Source organism: Centrocercus urophasianus, unplaced genomic scaffold (assembly GCF_019232065.1).
Source record: "Centrocercus urophasianus isolate 14NV4802_14NV808 unplaced genomic scaffold, USGS_Curo_1.0 seq_10, whole genome shotgun sequence".
Lineage (NCBI taxonomy): Eukaryota > Metazoa > Chordata > Aves > Galliformes > Phasianidae > Centrocercus > Centrocercus urophasianus.
In genome coordinates this window covers 52,842,241-52,864,540 of record NW_024884142.1, presented here as the reverse complement: position 1 = coordinate 52,864,540, position 22,300 = coordinate 52,842,241, and the positions used below count along the sequence as shown (strand labels likewise).

At 38.4% G+C, this 22,300-nt stretch overlaps 1 protein-coding gene across 8 annotated transcripts in view; it reads left to right on the top strand.

Moving 5' to 3' along the window:
- The window catches only part of ZDHHC14 (zinc finger DHHC-type palmitoyltransferase 14), a 137,694-nt gene that overhangs the window by 23,856 nt on the left and 91,538 nt on the right, over positions 1 to 22,300 (top strand). Inside the window, exons 1-2 of one of the 8 annotated variants that reach the window (XM_042813920.1) lie at positions 3,452 to 3,598; positions 4,011 to 4,144. The exons of 6 other annotated variants lie outside the window; for them this stretch is intronic. In XM_042813920.1, coding sequence (XP_042669854.1) covers positions 4,113 to 4,144 — 32 coding nt within the window. In that variant the 5' untranslated portion in view covers positions 3,452 to 3,598; positions 4,011 to 4,112. Of the gene's footprint in view, positions 1 to 3,451; positions 3,599 to 4,010; positions 4,145 to 22,073; positions 22,141 to 22,300 lie in introns of those variants that run through there. One more of the 8 variants, XM_042813911.1, reaches the window with a different exon arrangement.

The window sequence follows — 22,300 nt, the reverse complement described above, 5'->3', positions numbered from 1 at the left end:
TTGTAGCTCTCCGAAAGCAAACATACATAATACATTTTGACCTGTATAGCTTTTGACATGTACCCATGCCTTTGAAATTTTCACGTTTCTTCACGTTTGTGCTTCTGTGCTTTTTCCTGCTTACTTTTTTTCCAAGCTCCTGCTTGTTTTTATTCCTTTTTCTCAGTTGGTATTTCTCTCAAATATTCCAAGTACGTCACAACTTCTTCCTTTTATCATTTCACTCTTTCTCATTTTCAAAGAGGTAAGCCAGAATATGCTTTAAAAAAAAAAAACAAAAAAAAAAACCCAACAAATAAATAGAAATCTTCCAACACAATAAGCTTTCCATCTGCAAAAATATAATTGCTGCCCCTGGCCCCTTCTGAAGTAAGAGAATGCAAATAAGCAGTTTCATCTGTGTAGTCTGTCTATTAAATGTAACATGGTATACTGCAAGTACTTTTGGGACTCAACAGAGATGCTGTGCTTGAGGTACTCCTACAATTTACATGTTCCAGAATCCATAAGATTAAAAGACTAGGCATCACAATTTACTTGTCTTCAAATCTTGAGTATGTTATTTTATCTTGGAATTACAATTCCTGACTCTATCAGCATGGTGTGTTTTTTTTTTTTTTCATTTTGGCTTTTTGTTGTACTTCCCATTGCCTTGTGCCGCTACACAGAGGCACGTTTTTGTAGGAAACTAATTGGTGCTCATGTGGAAGTATCTGCATGACCAGCTTGGAAAACAAATTCATTTCCCTAGAGCAAAGGCAGCATCAGTAACCAAAGGGCAGATAGTACTGCTGTGCCAGGCCCATCCAACCACTGTATTTACACTCATGTAAAGTCCCTTATTGGTGCAATAAAAGCAGGTGAAATTAAGGCACTTCGTATTTACTGCTTTTATTCAGGTAAGTATGCATACTTGCAGCAAGAGGGAAGAAACCATCATGCTTGGGGTCATTCAGGTTACTGATTTTTTTATTTTTGTTAGAATAAAGCAAAATGGAGGCTGAATGGTTTACTTAAGACAGTAGGATGTATAAAACAGACATCTTATTGAATGGCAAATATCATATAGATGCAGAAACTTCAAGAATTTGGAGCTGCAGTAGATGGGCTTTGCTGCCGGGAGCCACCCTTGGCTGCCAGCACAGCTCCTTCATGGAGCAGGCATGGGAGGGAACATGCCTGTACCCGGGCTGCTTCATTTGAAGTTTCCAGTTGCAGGTGGATGTAAGTGAAGATGCTGTTCAGGCACAGTCAGGTTTTCTCCTGTCAGCTCGGTTGCGGGGTCAGTAGCTCCGGGAGGAGGTTGGAGCAGATGGCTGGGTGCCGGCAGGGTTGAGGCAGTGCCGCTCTCTTCTCTGTAAATGTGAGCCAGAGCCCCATCACTTCTGATATAATGTGACACTTGCACTGATTCAACCAACTAGAGATTTTCTGAGCTAGTTAAAACTTGATTTTTGTAAGCATTTGTGTAATTGCACTGTTTTCCCAAAGACAGATGCTGGAAAATTATTTAAACTGAGATTGAGCATGTGCATATGTGTGTACTAATCATTGCTTCCTATCTGCTCGTATCGTTGCTGGCAGCTCCTCCCAGGCCTCCCACTTTGAAAGCCAGCGCGACTGGAGGACATCCATGAGTCACGCTTTCTGATGTGCTCTAGATGGTTCAATATTGGATTTCTATAGCGTGCGTTATGGTAAAGCAGTGCCACTTGCTGCTGCTCTCTGTGATGAGCCTCAGTGTGTAAACACTGATGTTAGCAAGCTGAGTGCTTTCACCAGGGTATCGATGAGCATCTTATGACAGGATTTCTGCTCTTGTGAGGTGAATTCTTAGTATGAGGTTGTATCCAAGGATGTGGAATGTCCTCCATCTCATAACCCCCCTTTATTTCTCTTCCTCTGCTTCTAAGATGAGCAGGTTACTTGCATCTTACAATGACCACGTCCTTCAGCTGCGTGTTGCTGCGTGCTACTGGTTGTGACTTCAGCTGTTAAGGCAACTATAAGCCTGCAGAGCACTTCCTGATGAAGGCATCAAGATGGCTTTTAAAGTAAAAACTGATGTAAACTAAAATGTCTGTGCAGCGGAAAACTCCATCCTTTCCTCTATGGAAGGCAGTGAGTGCTTGATAGTGCATACTGGCAAGTTTTCCCCTAGTTTTTTTGCTCAAAAAAACATTGTTAAAAAGTAAATGGCAGTATTTGTTTGTCCCTTTGCTGTGTTAGTGAAGAAAATTTGCAATACAATAAACCTAATCTTTTGGGTTAATTTCTTTTACTTAGTTTATATTATCTGCTGAATGATACAGCACATTCATAATGCATTCTGACCAGATGTTGTTTATTCTTTATGCTTAATTTACCATGAAAACGTTATCTGTCAGAATCAAATATCTTTCAGAGCCAAGATGTATTTAATACTTGTTTTCCTTGACAAGTGACTTTCCTTTCCTTGGTCACGAACAGCTTCCTTAGTTTATCTGTTTCTCATGGATCTGTGCAGGTATATTCCCTGTAGTGAACTGTTCTGTTCTAGTCTGTTTTAGAGCAGCACTTCACTGGGCAGGTACATTTGTTTAAGCTTTTAAATTTGCTTTGAATGAATTAAATGATATAAACCAAAATCCTTTTACTCAGAAAAGCACTAATAGCGTTTGATATTAGGTCGTGCACTTCTGTGTTTCAAGGCTTGGTCTTTTTATCTGCAAGTGGATAATTATACTTACAATTATTCTTCATTTTTCAGAGTAAAATTTGAGGATAACCAAAGTGTAACCTCTCCTATATTTTGAAAGTTGTACCTTTAGTTCCTCTGAAACTGCAGAGGCATTTTATGGTTTTGTAACCATAAGTGAAGTGTTACATGTTGTTTTTTTGTTTTGTTTTGTTTTTTTTGCATGCTTTGGATGGCCTCATACTGCTCTATGGAGAAATCAAATTTTAAAAGACCAAAAATTATGTTTAAGGTACTTCTTTCTCACGTACAGTTCTACTTACATCTCAGCTTCATCTTCTCCACTTTCTTCCCCACCCCACACTTTGTGGGAGTGGAAGGATATGAAAATAGAAAGTATAACTGTGTGTAGGAAGTAATGTTGGCTTTGAAGATGGAATGTCCCCTAAAGACCCTGAGGAACTCTCTTTACGGCTTGGGATTGTTCATGTATGTGCTTCTGTGGAGTAAAATGGGAAGGTTTGTGGTCCTTTTTTGCCTGATGCCAGTCTTCCTCCGCAGCGGTCTGATGGGTAATAGTGCACTGCTCTTGTTGTAGCTCAGTTTGATTGCTGTAGAGAGTTGTAAATTCTCACCTTTGATACTTGCTATCCCTTTCAGAATGATAAGCAGATGACTTCAAAAGTCTAGTTCATTTTCTTACCTTTATGCAGTGGAAATGCTGTCACAGCCTGAAGCAGTGATTGAGCACCTGCTGGGAAGGCAGGGCCAACCCAGGGAAGCTCAGGTGCATGCAATGCCCTGAGTGACTGGAAGGGGTGAAGTCATGATCCAGCCCTTCCTAGAACTCATTTAAGGGTGGGCAATGGAGGTGAGGGCGTCTCTTGCTGGAGATCCTTGCCTACCTGAGGTCTTCCAGGGGTAAGTGTATCTTTTTCTTCATTTCTGTACTTGTGGCTGCTTCATTGGACTCATTCATTTGCTGTAGCCAAAGACTTTGCCGCACTGTTATTATCATGCCAATATAGCATTACATGTGCCTTTAAATCTCTGTTGCCGATAGATAATACTTGTGTACATCTTCAGCCTGTAGACTGAGATTAGACATTTTTGATAAAAATGCCTCTCAATCTGTTAAGTTTGAGGTTTTTGTTAGTATATTGTATTGTATAGTTTGTCTGATTTGTTTGGTTTTCTCTGAGTAGCAGCTGTTGCTCCTTTATGTTAAATGTGTTGAGAAGGTATAAAATGCATCTTCTAGAGGCTACAATGGGGGAGTCAAGTCAGAATTACATTATTGGAAAAACTCATTTCTCTTACTTTTTCTTAAAAGGCTAGCATACCTGTATGGCCTGATTTGGTTCTGTCTCACATCTGCCCTGCAGTGATTTCCATATCCTGTTTGAAGAAAAGGTGTTTTGTTTTGTTTTTCAAAATGCTTCTTGAAAGTAGCTTCTTGGGAATAAGGTAATATTTTTAGTGTTCTTTTACTCATTTTTAAATTTGGACTCATTGTGGGAAAAATCTGTGGTGCTATATGATTATTTTCTGTAATAAATGTGTTGCATTACTATTTTGTGATTATACTTTCTGTTTTGTAAGAAATGCTATATGTGATCAGCTTGCCGTTGGTTGAATACAAAATTATCTTTTAGAATGAGAAGGTATTAGGACTAGAACAAAACTGTTCCTTTCACTCCTTTTTTGAGCAGGAAAAGAAATTGTTAATGTCTGGACTTGTTTGTAGATTCCATAGTAACTGACATGAGGTTCGAACTGGATGCTTTAAAATATAAATACCCTTCTAATGACTAAGTTAAACCTTTTAGGTATCTAGCATCAAAGCGAAGCCTTTTAATGTTCCCTTTTGTATGGTAAGGGTCTATATGGTAGCCCAACTTTAAGCTGTTAGCCTGAGCATCCAAATATGAGCAAGTAATAATGAAAAACGGAAGATGACTTCGGTAGAAAACAGAATATTTTTAACTTTCAAAGCTACGTGATTGTTTCAAAATAGCCCAGTTAAGAAGTAATGAACAAAAACACAGCCGCCAAACACTGGCTTGAAATACTGGGATATTTTAAAAATGCTTAAAATGTAATCATCTAGGAAATTTTTGTCACTCTGGTTGATGATTATTTAAGTGAGGCTGTGGTACTTGATGCTCACTTGAGTTCTAGGCTGCCTATAAGGATTTGTGCACGACAGTGCTGCTCATCTTTTAGTGAAGCTGATGGAAAAATGCCCTGAAGTCAGATAGAATGGATAAAGTTTTATTAAACTTTGAAAAGATGGGCTGTAATTATATAGAGCTTAATAAAAAAAAAAAAAAAAAGAGGTGCTGTAAAGTGATTGAACTCTTTACAAATCAAGGAGATGAAGATGGAGCCAACATGTAATGGACAAAAAGAATTTTCTTTGTATTTTTCATGTTGTTGAAGTATTAAAGGTTATTAGCATAAAAATTCAGAGCACTTCTTAGGCCAAATAATCAGATGGAAACCAAAGCATTTTGGAGTTTCAGTTTTGTTCTAGGCAACCTTTTCCTTATTCATATTCCTATATGAGTATATTATGTGTTTTCTGTACGTATTTCTTCTGGAAGAGAGGCTATGATCACCTGTCTGTATTGCTGTCATTAGGCAAAGGGTGTTCTGTGCCTAGATGTCTGGCCATGGCATTTCAGCAGTGTGCAGGGCTGTGTTTTGCCCAGTTTGATTGCATTACTCTAACTGCTGGGGTGATGGTGAGCTGTAGGGCAATATGAATATTTGGCTTCTGGGTTTGTGATTGCTTCCTTTTCATTAGTGTCTACAGGGTTTATTCACATTATTGTGGGATGGTGGCTAATGAGGTCTTACATAATGAGCTTGGCTAATGAGATCACAGCTGTTTTTGTTTTCCACTCCTGCCCTCCTCTTAAGTTGGTTACTGCAATGAATACCAGCAGCACACATTTGTTGTGATGAATACGCAGTCACCTTTTCTTCTAATTTAAGTTGTAATACTTTGCAATAGGAATACTTTGCAAAGCAGGAAATTCAACAGAATATTGAGGATTAAGTTGAAAACTGAGAAGTTAAGCAAAATCTGTAGCTTGTGAGTTTTATGTTAAATGCAGTTAACAGTTACGTTCTCTGCACTGAGTTTATATATTCACTTAAAGTTATGGATGTGGGTTTTTTTAAATATATTCTTGTTATTGTTACTTAAAACAATAACATTTTTATAAATAAATATATATATATATATATACACACATGTATATGGATCCATTCCTAAGAATGGAGAAGCAGGAAAAAGATGTACCAGAGCTTGTTGTTATTTTGGCATAATCACTCAGTATATTACTAGGTTTTATGAATGTAGATTAAATAACATTGGCAGAGGGCTGAACTTTGTAGTTTTGTTCTCATGTTCCATTAGAAAAGTAACAGACACGAGACCATATAAAACTTTCATTTCTGATTGCAATAAATTTTACACACCCTCCTCCCTGCTGAGATTCAGGCAGCTCAGAGAATATCAGTCCTGCTTGTGTATGTTCAGTATGCTTGTAAGCTAGCCCACTGGTTGTGAATGGACTATCTGAGGACAGAAGCAAGTGTAAGACTGTACTTCAGGTGTGCTGGTGTGCTTATTTGTGCTCATGATGCAAGTTTTCATGATGTGGCTGTTTATGCATGCATTTCTTACTAAATATGTCTTGCTGGCGAAGAGGGCTTTCTAGTGTGGAAGAGATGAATTTTTTTTCTTTAAATGAAACTACATGAAGCAGTTAAAAGCTCAAAAAAAAGGTAGTAAAAGCTACAGGGTAGTGATGACTTGCATCAGTATCGAAGCTATAATTTTCTTGTGTGAGTTATTCAGGACTGCTGCTCATAATACATCTATATAGTGATAAAATACAACTTCTAAGATACTTCAGCACTGGATAGGATTTGAACTCTCTCCTGCACCCAGTATGCACTGTGTGTGGCCATTGCTGCTGGTACATAAAATGTATGCTGTAAGGATTGGTGTGTGCTGTGTGAAGAGTTCTGTATTCACTTATGGCTTTATTGTTGAGTTACTTTAGAGAAAAGGGGGTCAGGGCTATTGGTGTGTAAGTACCTGACTGTAGCAGGGGGAGTTAAACAAAAAAAATCCACCAAACAATAAAAAAAACATGAATAGTTTTTTTGTTTGGTGGGTGAGTTTTGTGGTTTTTTTTTTTTTTTATATTGCTGTTTTTATGTTTGTACACTCTGAGCATAGAAGGGTTGTGGAGTTGCTTAAATCTATGTGGTACAGCTCTGAGGAGCTTCCACCATGCTTTGAGCAGAGGGTTTGGAGTGGGTAATCTCCTGGGGTTGGTACCATTTTGTCATCTGTGATAATTCTGAGCATGTCTTCCTGTAAGACAGCAGAAGATATATGTAGGAAGATAACCTTAATCTTGTTTTAGTGGCCCGCTTATTACATGCTTGCTTCAAGGGAACTTACTTCAGCATTATATAGTCTTAAGATTTAAACTTGAAGCTTCAGTCTGCTAGCATTTAGAAATTTAGGACGGAAATAGGTAGTATAGATGAAGGTTAAATACAGTGGTTTTTTTCCTTTATCTTGAGAGGGGGGGATATGTACACTTCCCCATGAGTAACTGTGATTTATATTACATTTGCCTAACGTTAAGAATTATTGTGTGCTGTGTAAAATGGAGTCATCTTTCTCCTTGTGCTTGGACCAGGTCGAAAAGTTGTTCCCGTCCTTGTTTGGGGAATGGGAAACCTTTCTCTTGTTCTCCATCAAGGGAGAAGCAGGTTGCTGCTGAACTGCTCCAGCTTCAGACTGTCTTGCACCTTAATAGATGCCATATTCCAGCTTCTGTAGTCGTAGACAGAAAAGGTCAAATGGTTCGTCTGAAAAGCTGTGAGTACTGGTTTTGTTACCATTGGATACTACCTTGCATGCCAGGTTATTCCAAGCTCCCTTTAAACACTGATTTGCTTAAAAAAGAATAAGTAATTGCAGTAAGGCAGGTATGCATTTCTGGATTATAAAGTGGGAACAATTATAAGAGGAGTAAGTGTAAATGAAGCAGAGCATATTTTATTTTGGTGAAATACATCTGAACCTCTGCATCCTTTGGCAGAAGCCAAAGCCATATCTTTCTGTACCACATTGAAAGTACGCTTGTTTTCTTTTTTTTTTGGAAGTGAACTTCATGCTTGTAGACATGTCTGGTTTTTTTTTGTTTTTTGTTGTTGTTGTTGTTGTTGTTGTTGTTGTTGTTGGGTCAGGGTTGCATCCACTTGTAAATTCAAGCAAAATTTTAGAGCACATCTTAGGAACATCCTTCCTGTTTAACTGGTTCACTTGCAGTGAGACCAATCTAATGGTCACAGGCGGCTGAGAAAAAGGATGGAGCTGCCTCTTCCTTTTTCCCAGACTTTAGTTGTTTCTCGTGCCTGATTCTGCTCTTTACCCCGCCCAACAGTGAACCAGTTCAGGGAGTTCCCTTATTGCAGAAAGCTGATCCATCTCCTCTGCCTACACAAAGAAAAGCTGTCTGCTGGTTTATGACCCTGAGTTGACGCCCTGAAAAGCCAGAAGCACGTTATTCCTAGTGCAAGGAACTGGGGAAGTGAGGAGGAGGAGATTGCCAAATCACCATAGCTGTGGTTTGCAACTATACCCTGTCCTGAGGAACCTTGTTGTGTAGTCCTATTTTATTTGGCATCTGTGAGAGTGCCAACAGCACCTCTATAGGTTGTTGGTTGTTTATAGACTCTGTTAGAGACTGCAAGAATTTTGACATCTTAACCGCATTATACTTCTGAATCACAGTTAACAAAACTTGAATTGCACTATCTTTTAAATAACACATTAAGGGTTTTTTAGTTGTTCATCTTTTTTCTATTATTTTTTTTTGCTAAAATAGCCGTTATACCCAATTCTGTAGCGCAGTGCAGAGGCAGTAACTGATGCTATTGTTCTTGCATCCCTGCCTGTGTAGCCTTTCATCCCTTTCTGTGTTGCCTTCAGCTGGACTGTGGAGCCGATGTATTGCCTTGCTTCGATAAGAGAACCTAAGGAAAGAGCTCCTAGAGTGCTTCACCTGTTTTTGTGTGGGAACAGCTGAGTTAGCTACAAATATACTGAACAAGGAAAAGGAATATTCTCAAAATCCTTGCAGTTTCTGCCACGCTTCAGCTGAGATGGCAATTTCCCCAGGTTATTTGCTTGTTTCTTTGTAGTCTCATTCAGCTGCATACTTGGATGTTTTGTTTTCTTTGGTATTGTAAATGTTGAAAGTTTCAGTGTGGTAGGATGCAGGAGGAATCATAAAGCAGTTACTGGAAAATTGCATGGTTTGCATGCAAGAGACAGTTGGAGTGGATATCTCTATTCAACATATGGTAAAAGGATTGGCCTTTGAAATGATATGGTTAGATAAGACACCTAAAACTAATCAGAGCAGAAGGAATAGTCTTCCTTCAGAGCTGAAGACAAGGAAGGAGCTGTGTACTGAAATGTGACAGAGATGAATCTAATTCAATATAAGACCTTGAGAGGATAATCATTCTTCTACAAGGCATGACATTAAGAAGGCTCTCTTTTCTTTAGCTTAGGTTGGAGAGGCTGAAGTGTTCCAGTCACCACTGTGAATGTTCACCTTCAAAGTAAAACGTGTTTTTGCTCTGACATAGCAAACCACAGACTCTTCTAAGGACAGAATACATTGCATATTGGTTTTTAATGCCATTTGTTGGAAGCTGGAATGTTGTTTCCAGTACTTGAGTAAACCAAACAAGTGTGCTGGGGCAGAAAGGCATTTCAGAGGAAAGTGTATAGAGATTGAGTGGGATAGGAATTTTGCTTTTCTATTCAGCTCACACTCAAGGAGTTTGGGAAGCAGGCAGTTGGCTGTGAATGAGAAAAACAGTCTGATATAAGAGAGGCAGCTGACGGGTTTGGATCTTGGTAGGTGAAACTGCTGTGTGCCAACATCCAACTTGACTGAAAGATAAACATGCCCTTCCCAATACACATACCTTTCTGTTATTACCTCCTAGAAAACTTTAACCAACAGTTTGAGTTGCTAAATGATAAACTGGAGGTGCAGTATTACCTTGTGGTTGCTTATTCTTGGCAAAAGTAAATTTATTTTCTATTCTGAAAGCTCTTTTCTAAACAGTTTTTGGCACTAATCCTTGTTACAGCAAAGGAATGATATTTGTGGAAGGAAAACATGGGTTCATCACTTCTTAAGTCTATGCAAAGAAATTAATTGAAGTGACATCTGTTGCAGAGGTAATTCATTGTCAAAATAAGCTGTTAAGAATACTTGTAATCAAGTTCATCTTTGACTACAAAATAAAGGTCAAAGACTTAAGGAGCATGGAAATTTGCAACCAAGGTTGATCTCTACTGATAAGTGTTACGTTACGCTTCCTGAATGAGTGTGTCTAGTTCAGCTGTGCTTGCCTTCATATTCTGAATGAGAAGTGTGGCACTAAGAATTTCTGAAGATATTTCAGTGCATAGAGAAAACTTTGAAGGGAAAAAACAAGGAGTGGGCAGAAACTGAAGTGTCTGCCACTGTGTTTGCTTCTGGAAATTAATTTCAGTTACTCTAAGGACAGGTGCATGTCTATAAGGAAACTCATAATAACTTTTGGCATACATATGGACTTTTCTAGTTATTATCAATGTAACCAGTGGTGTTGGACTACACAGGAGGATAATTCAATTGTACAGCACCCTGAAATGCTAATATATATTGTATTCTACCAACACTTTATTAGGTAGAGGCTGAAAATGAAAAATCAATATGTGGGTAATAGACTTGTGCATAAGAAAGAAGACGTTACCATAAGATATAAATGCAGTATCAGTCAAAAACTACTAGATTAATGCAGAAAACAAACAAAATGTTTTCTCTGGTACTCATTACAGTGTAGAAAGTACCTCAGTAAAGGAGTATAGGCTGATAGTTGGTAAGATTAAGTGAAAGATTTTTCCTTACTTTTGTTTGTGATATGGTTTTTAATGACTAAAATGCAAATACTGCCTAGTTTTAAAAATTGTATGTTAGTGAGTTATGTAATACATACTGCATGTGTACAATATTGTATACATGATGCATTACATATTAAAGTAAAGGACGAAATAACTGTTTGAAGGAAAAATCCGGTCAAATAAAATGAGATGGTAGAAAACGTTCTAAAGACATGATATTACAGAAAAGCAGAAGTGCCAGATCAGATTTGGCTCCCAAATGTGTGTGGTGTTTGTCGGAAGTAGTTTTCTTGTGTAAGAATTCTCTGTGGTATAAGCCTTGTAGAATTGTTTTTAGCACATGGAAGCTGAATGCAGTTGACATATTTTCATTGCCAGTTAAGTTGAAGCGTGAGGAATTGATTAAAATGGAGATGATCTTAAAAATTTATAACTTGTCTTAGTGTTTTCTAGCACTACTGGCTTTCTGGATAGGGAGAAGAACATATGTCTGACGGAGATCCTGCCAAGAAAAGGTTAAATAGATCCTTTTAACTCCTTGCTGTGGGCTATGGGCATAAGTTATGAGATGCTGATGCAGTTCATGGGGATACACTGACAGTCGTAGTTTATCAGCACAGATTTAAGAATGCAAGGAGTAACAGCATAATACATAGATCTTAATTACTTTTCTCTTCCTGGAGTCTAGTTTTATTCATGCATGTGTATATGTGTATATATGTAAAAAATGAGTATTATTTTAAGAGTAGGTCAGAAATGACAGCTGTTAGGGATGGTAATACCAGTAGTGCCTTAAAGTTTCAAAATGTTTGTGGTGTTTTTCAGTCCAGAAATACTTTTCAGTTTTCTTACTGTTTGTAATTTCTCTTGTGCTCATGTTTCATAACAGTGAAGCTCTGTGGCTCTGGCCAAAGATGTCCTGATAAGGGGCAGGCCCAGAAGACAGGCTTGTGGATTACATACTGATGAGGTAGTGAGTTATTCTGCATCTTTAGTATACGCAGGCAGGAGTGTGCAGACCTTTGTCTTTCACTCTTAATTGAGAGTGCATTTCTTTGACCTTGTGTTCCTTAAGATGCAGCAGTATGCACGCTTTCTGTGCAACTCACCAGATGGGATGTGACTGTTCAGTGCTCTATCTCATGATGGGATAAAAGCATAAAGGCAAAATAAATATAATTGGAGTACTTCGACTTCTGGCAGTTTACAGTTTATAGAACAAACATGGTAGTATTTGCAGAACAATAGACAAGCCTGATTTCAAGTTAAATAACACTTTCTGTTAGAAAATCCAGTATTGGCTTAGTTAGAGTTTACTAAATTTACTGAAGAAAGATACGGCTGAAATAAAGTTCAAAACACTGACAGAGAGGATGAAAAAGTCAACCTAAATAGTTAAACTGTTTTTATGAATGAAATTATGAACATTAGTGTGTTTGTTGGTGGATGACAGAGAGGTCTTATATTTTAAACTGGTAGAGGCTTCTTTCGAAGGTGAGGGCAACTTGTTTCTGTCGTATGTTATGGTTCTAAATTTTTCTCTTGGTAAGATGACTCCACCTTCTGTTGGCTGAAATGGAGTAAAGTTCATTTGCTGGTGGAGGCAATGAAGGAGGTCAGCTTAGTTCTCCAGTGACAGCATTGATCTAGCATGTGTGGGGGATAGAAAGAACTATAAACAACTCCAAGTAATGTTTAACAGTATGTGGTAGTTATAAAAAGACCAGGTGCTGATGATGCATCTCAGAGGTCTGTGGTCAAGCATATACACCACAGACATGCTGTGTGATTATTTTTGCTTCAGAAAAGGTTTTCTTTAGCTGTGCTAAGTCCCAAGAACTAGTTTTTACTAAACAGCTGGTAGGATGGAGAAGATGTCTTTACAACTTTAGCTTTGCTGTTTGTTATTATTCATTGCATTATTGCAGTATGACTTAGAGTAACGTTGGGGTTCTTTTGGTGTGTTCTTTAGTTTTATGTGGAGCTTTTTTTGATTTGTTATTAAGTAAAATTGGCACAGGCTTATTCCTTAGCTAGTTATCAAGGCTGCTTGTAATGTGTAGCTTATTTTTCTTGGGGCAGAAAAAAAACCTGTGCTCTGAAGGTTATGAAGTCCACACTTCCTTTTGACCAGTGGGAGTGAAAGTGTTTCAACACTTCTGACCTTTCATATATAATATTGTGCTACTGCCTGCCCTCATTTAAAGCAGGGACCCTCAGGATGCTGAGGAGGTTTCAGCAGCAGTGGAAATGAAAGAGGAGCACAGACAAAGGTAGCGGAATGCATCTTGTGCTGGCAGGTTCCACCAAAACTTTTTTTGCAGCAAAAACATTGAGAAACAAACCTTTCTCTCTATTTAACAACGGTTTTGAAGGGGCTATCTTGTTCTTATGGTGAGATATCAATGAAATTTAATCAGTATCTGTGACTTGCTTTGAAATGGGAAGATGGCTTCTAGGAGGGTTTGCATCCAATCTTCATCCCTTTCTTGAGATCTCATGTTATGTTTATGTGTACAGTTATGTCACCACTTTATTAAAGGAATACCTGTAGACTGGAATTTGATATGAGTGAATCTTTTCAAAGAAGGTAAGGACCACTGAAAGCACAGCCCCGGTAATATGTGTATAATTTTTTCTGCAGGGCTGAGAAGTACATCCTTTATCTGTTTATTATCTGAATCTGTTAGAGATGACTGGACTTCACTCTCAGTATTGCTGTTATGATCAATGTGGCATTAAGAACATATGCAGAGACCATATTAGATAAAATTATGCTTTTCAGACTTCAGTGCAGTTCTCTTAAACAACTGAACTGAAATCTTAACATATTTTAAAGGGATCACAGGCCGTGTTTATGACATGTACAAAGTTAAATGTTGTTAGTGTCAGTGTAAAATGTTGCTGTAGATCAGAACTGGCATGTACTTAATTACATGAACATGTGCTTGTTTCTGTTGCTTTTGCAGGAGAATTGCCTCATTCTTTACAGTTCTTATGCTTGGGGTGATTTGTAAGGGCCATGTAGTGAAGGATGATGCCTTCCCTTGAGTATTGCTTCCCTTCAGTAGGTGATAAATTAGCTTGTTAAACTGAGAAATGACATGAACTTCTGAATTTAAATTTTCTGAACCTCTTCCCTTCTACATTTCTTAAAATTAGAGAAGTTGTCAAAGAAACTGCCAGTTTTCCTTGTAAGAATTTCTTTCTTCTCTTCCCCTTCCTGCCACCCCATGAACCTCAGAGAAGTCATGACTCTTGAAAACTTGGAATTTCTTTTATGAACAGTGCTGGAAGAATCATGATCTCCTCTCCCCCTCACAGTGTGGAAGGAAGGAATGCCATTCAGTGGGACCTCAACAGACTTGAGAGGTGCGCCTGTGTGAACCTGATGAGGCTCAACATAACAAAGTGCAGTGTTTTGCACTTGGGCCGGAGGAATCCAAGGCACTTAAACAGACTGGAAGGAGCAGTCCTTGAGAGCAGCCCTGCAGAGAGGGACCTGGGGGTCCTGATGATTAAAAAACTAAACATGAGCCAGCGGTGTGTTCTTGCAGCATGGAAGGCAAGTGGTATCCTGGGCTCCATCAGAAGAAGGGTGGCCAGCAGGGACAGGGAGATTGTCCCCCTCTACTCTGCTCTTGTGAGGCCCCATCTGGAGTACTGTGTCCAGGTTTGGAGCCCCCAGTACAAGAAAGACAGGGAGCTGCTGGAGAGGGTCCAGAGGAGAGCCACAAAGATGATCAGGGGACTGGAGCACTTCCCCTACAAAGACAGGCTGAGGGAGCTGGGCTTGCTCAGCCTGGAGAAAAGAAGGCTGTGGGGTGACCTCATTGCAGCCTTTCAGTACCTAAAGGGAGCCTACAAACAGGAGGGGAATCAACTCTTTGTAAAGGGTTGATAGCTGCAGGACAAGGGGAAATGGTTTTAAGTTGAGGGAGGGGAGATTTAGGTTGGATGTCAGGGGGAAATTCTTTACAGACTGAGTGGTGAGGTGCTGGAACAGGCAGCCCGGAGAGGTTGTGGATGCTCCGTCCCTGGAGGTGTTCAAGGCCAGATTGGATGGGGCCCTGGGCAGCCTTGTGTAGTATTGAATGTGGAGGTTGGTGGCCCTGCATGTGGCAGGGGGGTTGGAGATTCACAATCCTTGAGGTCCCTTCCAACCATTCTGTGATTCATTGGGTATGTAGAAGAGTGATGATAAATATATCACGTTGCTCAAGATGTGGCAGGAAGTTCTGACTTGCAGAAGTTGTAGCAGGGAAATACTCAGGTTAGAGGTTTGAGGCTAGAGAGAAAGAACCCTTTCTATGCATAAAGATGGATAAAAACTGAAATTTCCTCAGAGACTGTGGAGTTTTCAACATTAAACTTCCATAAAGCAAGCTAGACAAAGCTGTCTGAGGTGGTTCTGAGGTAGTTATTTTCTTTGAGATGGGTGACTTCAAAGGCTGTTGTTAGTATTACTCAAGACTTCATCTATAAAACGCTAGGAGGCTATTAGCTTGTTCTTTATTGTGTCTTAATTAATAATGCAGCATTTTTGAATGTAGGGAGACAGGAATCTATTTGGGGTTTTGAGGAAAATGTAATATGTCAATTCCTGCATTTGTTCCAACTGTTAAGATGCACATGCAGTGTTACAGAGGACTTTTTAACTCCTCAAGGGAGGGGGAGGACTACTGGGTACTCTAAAATATTGTGAAAAGGATGCTAAAACCTTGAGCTCAGAGTTGTCATAAACGATTTATATGGGAATAAATTAACTTGAAAATAGTCACTGTCTTCAGAAAGATAATTAATGAAGAGTGATGTGAAAAATTTACAAGGTTATTAAACTGACCAGATGATGTTTTCCACTTCTGCTGCATGCAAAAAACTCTTAGTTTTCATATAAGTTAACTAGTTAATTTTTCTTTCTAATAGGAAAAAAACATACTACAGTAGCAAACGGATAACTTATTGCCTACTAAGATAATACATCAATCCATTTTCTGCAAATCCTGAGGAATTTTTATAAATGAATGGTACTGAACTTCTGGGCTTCATTTTTACCAGAGGAAAGATGTTAGCTGTGAAATACCTAGTCATAATACGGAATGATTGAATCTGCACATTTGCCCTTCAAGAAGAATGGCAGAAGGGAACAGTTTGCTAGTACTTGCAGTTTCTTTAGTGGATGGGGGTAGATTGGACTAAGTAAATGGAGACTGGTGTTTAGTTTCTGCCTACCTGATTTCTCAGGTAGTGCATGCATAGTTCCAGAGTTGCTGTTTATGAGCATACCAATTATTTTGACACGTAGCAGGAAACACGTGGCTATTAGTTGCAGCTGTTGTCTGCCACAGGAGAAGCACATTGCTTCTGCTGAAGTGCCTGAATGATCCAGCACCTTAAATATATTGAACCAAAATAAAAGATGGGACTTGACACCTGAAAAACTTGGAAAACACTTTATGTGGTTCATGGGATACACTGAGCTTGAAATGTGACTTCTTAATTGCAGTATGTATTATGATCATGCGTACATAAGTTTCAGTAGTGTTGCTGAGGGAGAGATCAAAACCGAAGTGTGTAAATCCATGAATGTTTATTTTGACTTACATCAAACAGTCTTGGAGTCCAGTCTTCTAATGGTTGTTTGAAGTACTGAACATCTGACTTATGATGAACTGTTACTTAAGCTTTTTTTTAACATGTCTGAGCGAGTTTACCAATCTGATGTTAACATTGGAATGAGAATAAATAATGGTAACCTCAATTTTACAAGGCAGCTGTGAGTTAGGGGAGTACAAGCAATAAAAGCATTTGCAAAAAAAAAAAAAAAAAAAAAAAAAAAAAAAAAAAAAAAAAAACACAAAAAAAAACAAGGCCAGAATGGGCCACTGACTGGGAAGATAGTAGGCTGGTTCTTAACAGCAGAAGGAGAGCTAGCTTCTCTCTTAAACTGCTGAAGTATATTTGAGACAAGTTGCTGGAGTAACTACGTCCCTGGTAGTGCTCAAGAGGTGCCTGGATGAGGAGCTATGAGAGATGGTTTAGTGCTTGTGGTACTAATAGGAATGGGAGGGTGGTTGGACTAGATGATCTTGCAGGTCGTTTCCAACCTTGTGATTCTGTGATTCTGAGTTTTTATGGGAAATAACCTTTTAAACTGCTGTTAGAGCAAGTGGGCAGTGAGAGGACACTGGATCTCGTGGCATGAGTAATTATTATACGCAATTTTCACAATCTAATAGTAATTTGGACAGTTGAGCTATCACCTCTGGATCTCTTATTTTGCAGAGATCTTTGAGATCTCAGGTTTCTCCTGTGCAGTTGAGTTTCTGCATTCAGTACTGTTGACAGGCTCTTCAGTGCTTAATAAGCAAACAGCTGACTCCTTCCATTTAATTGGAGTTAACTTGTGAGTTGTTTTCCAGCATGTGGAGTCCTGCTCCTCAGACATACTTTTTTTTCTGTTCCTTTGTTAGCAAAGGAGAAAGCTGAGCTTCAGAATACATTGAGAACAGGCAAGTTCACAAAGGCCAGTCTTGAAAGAGAGTTTTAATCCTTCATGTGGAGAATGGGGTTGGTGAGTCTCACCAGGACTACTAATGGTTTCAGGTCCTGTGTCTCTACCCTTAAGACCCCAGCAAAGGCTGTAAATCACAATGGGGAGAGGAGTGGTCTTTTTGATTGGAGGAGGTGTGTGTGCTGAATTATTTAAATCTGTATGTTACTGTTACATTGTGGCTGTTACGTGTAGTTTTCTACTGTGGAGAAAGAATGGTGTTTCACGTTAAGGGAGCTGTATGGGAAGTGTGTGGAGCTGAAACTTCAAACTTCAAATCTTTTATAATTGAATGCTAAAAATCTGCAAGATAGGGATGGGTTATAGCTGCCTGGTCTTTGCCCTGCTATGCTCTCTGTGGTAAAGACCAGAAATGCATGGTAACTACTGTTACCTTTTTTTGTTTTCAGTTTTGGCAGTGTAATTGATGGTAGGTTTTGCAGAGGTAACGTGCAGTAACAAAAATTCTGTGATGCTAAAGGAATTGAACTGTCTGTTGTTACCATGACCACCTTCCGTTGAGTCTTTCCAAAAGTTTATAACTTTTATGTGAAAATGTGATGCAAAACTTATACTGTAATTATCACGTGAATGTATTTAAAGGTTAGCAAGAAGGGATGTTGCTGTTGTCTGGAGAACATCTTCCTTCAGCTGTAGTTTGCTTACAAATGTACGTTTTTTTTACATCTTTGTTACTGACAAAGAAAGATTGTTGTCACAAATATCAGAAAACAACATACAGAAGAAAAATATAAAACACTTTAATATAAATTACTCATAGTTTATTTTTAAATTCATGATTAGCTTTGCATTGAGTCTGTGTGCTTTACTGTGAGAATGTTGTATGTATTCAGTGTTCTATTTTTACTTCTATTAATGATTTAAAACTCTTACTGTTCAAATGCATGGTAGAAGATGCTTCAGATTTTCTGAGACTCTATGAATATTTAGTCACAAATTTCCAAAACTAGAAATATTTGTTACTGTAAAGTCTACTTTAAAAAAAAAAAAAAAGAGAGAAAAAATGACCAATGAAGTAAATTAAAAAAAAAAAAAATTTTAAAATTTTCTTTTGATGGAAAAAAAATTTGGGTAATTTTTTTTTTTTTTTTTGTACAGAGACGTTCTGAAATATATTATCTCAAGTCATATATAACTTCAGGGATGAAAACTCACTGTATTTTTAAGATATTTTGGTCTACTTTAAATCATTAGGGGGTTGTTTGTTAAAACCTATTTCCTTTTATACTCCACTTTTTTAATGCAAGAATTAAATAACCACCGTAAATCTGACTGGCATGTGATTTAGAGCATGTTATGGTTCGTTGCAAGTCAGCTTTATTTATTCTGCTTTATTAACTGTATTTCTACATTGCTTTATTTTAACTGTCGTTCCTGTTTTAGGAGTGAATAATGTGGTTGGTAAAATTCATGGAGAATCTTCTGTGTTGTTTCATAGTGGTAGAATTGTGTCTTCATTATTTCAGATAGAAAATTTGGTCACCAGTATGGCTATTTAATCTTCCTCTTTTGACAGCCTTTGGGTGTTATGTGTGAGGTTTACCAGTAGTGCATAGTTTCAATTCTGGAGGGTGAGTAACAGCACTAGGCTGGTTTGGAGACTGACATGCCATTTGTTCTCCTTTGATTATCATTAAATGCTTTCTGAAACATTTATTTAAAAAACCACCATTTTCTTTCACAGTAATATGGAAGTTATAAAGTATAGTGTCACTTGAATGTTACCCAGTTTCATTTTCATGGAAAACTGCAAAGATTTCCTTGAGTCCTCAGATATTTGCAAACAGAGGGATTTGTGTCCTTTGTAGGACAGGAGGTTATGAAACCAACAACATGTGGTGGTTATTTTTATTATAATCTGTCATTGCGAAACTGAAGTTGTTGGTTAGGTTTATAATGGGGAAGCACTGACACATCCAAGGCAGAACCATGGACCTTTTGGTGAGGACATGGATGCTGTTTGTTCTTGCCGCCTTCTGAAATCTTTTATCAATCTTGCCTAACTTTAATTGTTTTGCCTTAAATAACTTTTTGTATGTTGCCAAAATGAGATATATTTGGATGTGGAAGCTTTGATACTCAGTCTGTGATAGAGTCCTTGCTGAATACCTGGGGAGTGGACAATAAAATAAAAAAAATCCAGCAGTATTTTTTAGTTCCACACAAGTACAAAGCTAAACTTTCCTCCAGGTTTATCTTTGGGATTTGTTTTACAGTAATTTGGTTGCGACTTCAGGAGAGCTGCAGCACAATGTGAGGCAGTTGAATTCAAGGAGTTCTCTTGTATAAATGTGTGGGTTTTTTTGTTGTTGGTACTTCAGCATGATCTGAAATGAAGTGGTATAGGTACCTGCAGAACATTTGGGTAATCTGATCAGCATCTGCTTTCAGTATTTTTTCAAAATCGCTTTCAAAGGCCTGAACTGTATGTAGATTGTCCTGTTTCTTTTGTAATTGGTCTTTGAGGAGATCTTGTGCTTTGGATCTTGGCTTGCTGAGCAAGTTCTATTGTGTGGATATTTGATTTGAGTCTTCCTTTCTAGCAGATAATGAGGATTATATTAAATCAGCTCTGAAATCTTTGCAAATGCCCAAATATCTTACTTCCTTACCAGTGGAGGGATAAATAGATATCTCATTATAAGTTTTATTTTTTGATGCTAGTTAATTAGTAGCATGTTTGCTATTTGTATTCTAACATGCCTCTTCTAAAAGGTTTCCAGGAAGAGGTTCCTAAAACAAGGCAAATTCTTGCAGCTGTTTTGTTTATTTTGTCCTGCCAGCAGCTTTTCATGTCACAGCCCATACTGCTTTCAATTCTTTGTCATGGATGAAATAATCAAAAGATAAAATACAGGGAACAAAATAGAGGATGAGAATGGTTCCCTTCAAAACCTCAACAGGTACCTTAATGAGTTAGAACTGGAAGTAAATGAAGTCATGGAAAAATGCAAAATACCATGAAGCCTGCTGCTGCTATTCTTGTGGTGACAGTAGTTCATATACATCTGCCAGTGCAGCCCCTAACCTCAGGTGCCTAAACTGATGGCTGGGGCTCTCTTTTTCTTATGGTTCTGTAACTGTCAGTTCAGGCTTAGCTTGACTAAACAAAGCACCATCTCCTCTCAGCACTTCCTCTTCGAACACTACTTAACAGTAAATGTACTTCCTGCAGGTTTCTAGTTTGCTGGTATTGAGTGATGGTCACTGTAAATCAGCTGTCACAAATGCAGTTCTCCAATTTGTTTTCTCATATGTGATGGCAGTAACAGCAGGAGGGTTTGATTTTTGCATACATGCAAAGAGGAATTCTCAGGTAATTGAGTGCTTTGTTTCTGTGGCCCATAGCTGTCTTGCTGTTTGCATAGTAGTTTACTTTGGGTGCCTGTCAGAAGCCTGCTGGGATTTAGACATCAATAGATGAAGGATTTGTAAAATGACTGCTGTAAACTCATGGAAAGGTACACATGAAATGTCTTTGTAGAAGGCATTCTCTATATTTTGCAGAATAGTGCTTCTTTGAACACTTGAGTGTACAGATAGATGTGTGGACATGAAAGAAAACTCAGCTTTTGGCTGCTTTGACTGCTCTTTGCAGGACTTGTTGTCTGGTTGCAGGTTCTTGTGCAGTCCTGAGTTAATCGGTAGTGCCTAGTCAGGACTGAAGGATGCTAAAGCAAACCTAGTTAAATATCAAGTGGATAATACAATCTTGTGGAGCAGCTGTAATATTTCCAGGTTTTCTTGAAAGACTTCCAGGTACCTCGAGTGTGAAAAGTCTAGATCCTTGAGTTCTTCTGAGTACTGTAATTATAAACATCTGCTCTTGGGTACTTGCTTATGTGAAAAAGCAAATGCTTTACGTTGTTATAGTCAGCAGAGATGCGAACGGCTCCTGCCGAATTAGAAATCACTCCAATTTATTTTTGGGGGAATGTCAGTCATTTCTAGAGAGTAAGTGAAGAATGGATTCCTTAGTTCTTCAGAAATGTTAAGCCTCGTCATCAATTCCTTGCAGTGCAAGGAGTTACCTAAAATAAACTTAACAAATTCAGCAGAAATTGTAACTGTATTTCCTAAATTTCACAATAAATGAGATCACAGTAGGTTTTATATATCTAATCAACTTATTTTTTAATTATTAACAGGACTTCCATTGTTTATAATACATATGCTCTGAAGAAACATTTCTTCCAAAAGATTTATTTTTCAGTCTTTATTTTTAAGCAAAGATAAGTTCTGTCTTTGGCCTGTTGGAAGAAATACTAATTAATACATATATTGCATAGACTATTAATGTAAATTATTTGTAGAAGAGCTTAGATAGTCTTGATAGTTAAGAGAGAGTCTTTGTGGATTATAGTCACATTAAGAGCTCATTTAATACAAATACTGGAAACAGCATATAAACAGAAGTTTGCTTTCCTTTTTTGTTTTTATTTCCTTTTTCATAGACTCACAGAATGGTTTGGGTTGGAAGGGGCTTCTAAGATCACCTAGTTCCAAACCCCTGCTTTAGGCAGGGACACCTACCTCTAGATGCTTCCAGGGAGGGGACATTGACAACCTCACCTCACAGGGCAACCTGTTCTAGGGTCTCACCACCTCACAGTAAAGAATTTCTTCCTAATATGTAGTCTAAATCTACCCTCTTCCAGTTTAAAACCATTTCCCCTTGTCCTGTTGCTACATGCCCTTCTAAAAAAGTCCCTCCCCAGCTTTCCTGTTGGCCCGCTTTAAGTACTGGAAGGCTGCTATAAGGTCTCCTCGCAGCCTTCCCTTCTCCAGGCTGAAGAGCCCCAGCTCCCAGTCTGCCCTCATAATGGAGGTGCTCCAGTCTTCTTGTCGTCTTTGTGGCCCTCCTGGACCTGCTCCAGTGGAAAGGTAAGATGAAGATCAACTGAGAATGGTAAAATTAAAACAAATGCTGGGAGAGGTGGCAGATTAAATCCTCAGTGTTAGGCTACATGAAATAAACTTTCCTCCTTTTCACAAAAACTGTATTTGCTTTTGAATGTTTCTTTATATAAAGTCTCAATTAATC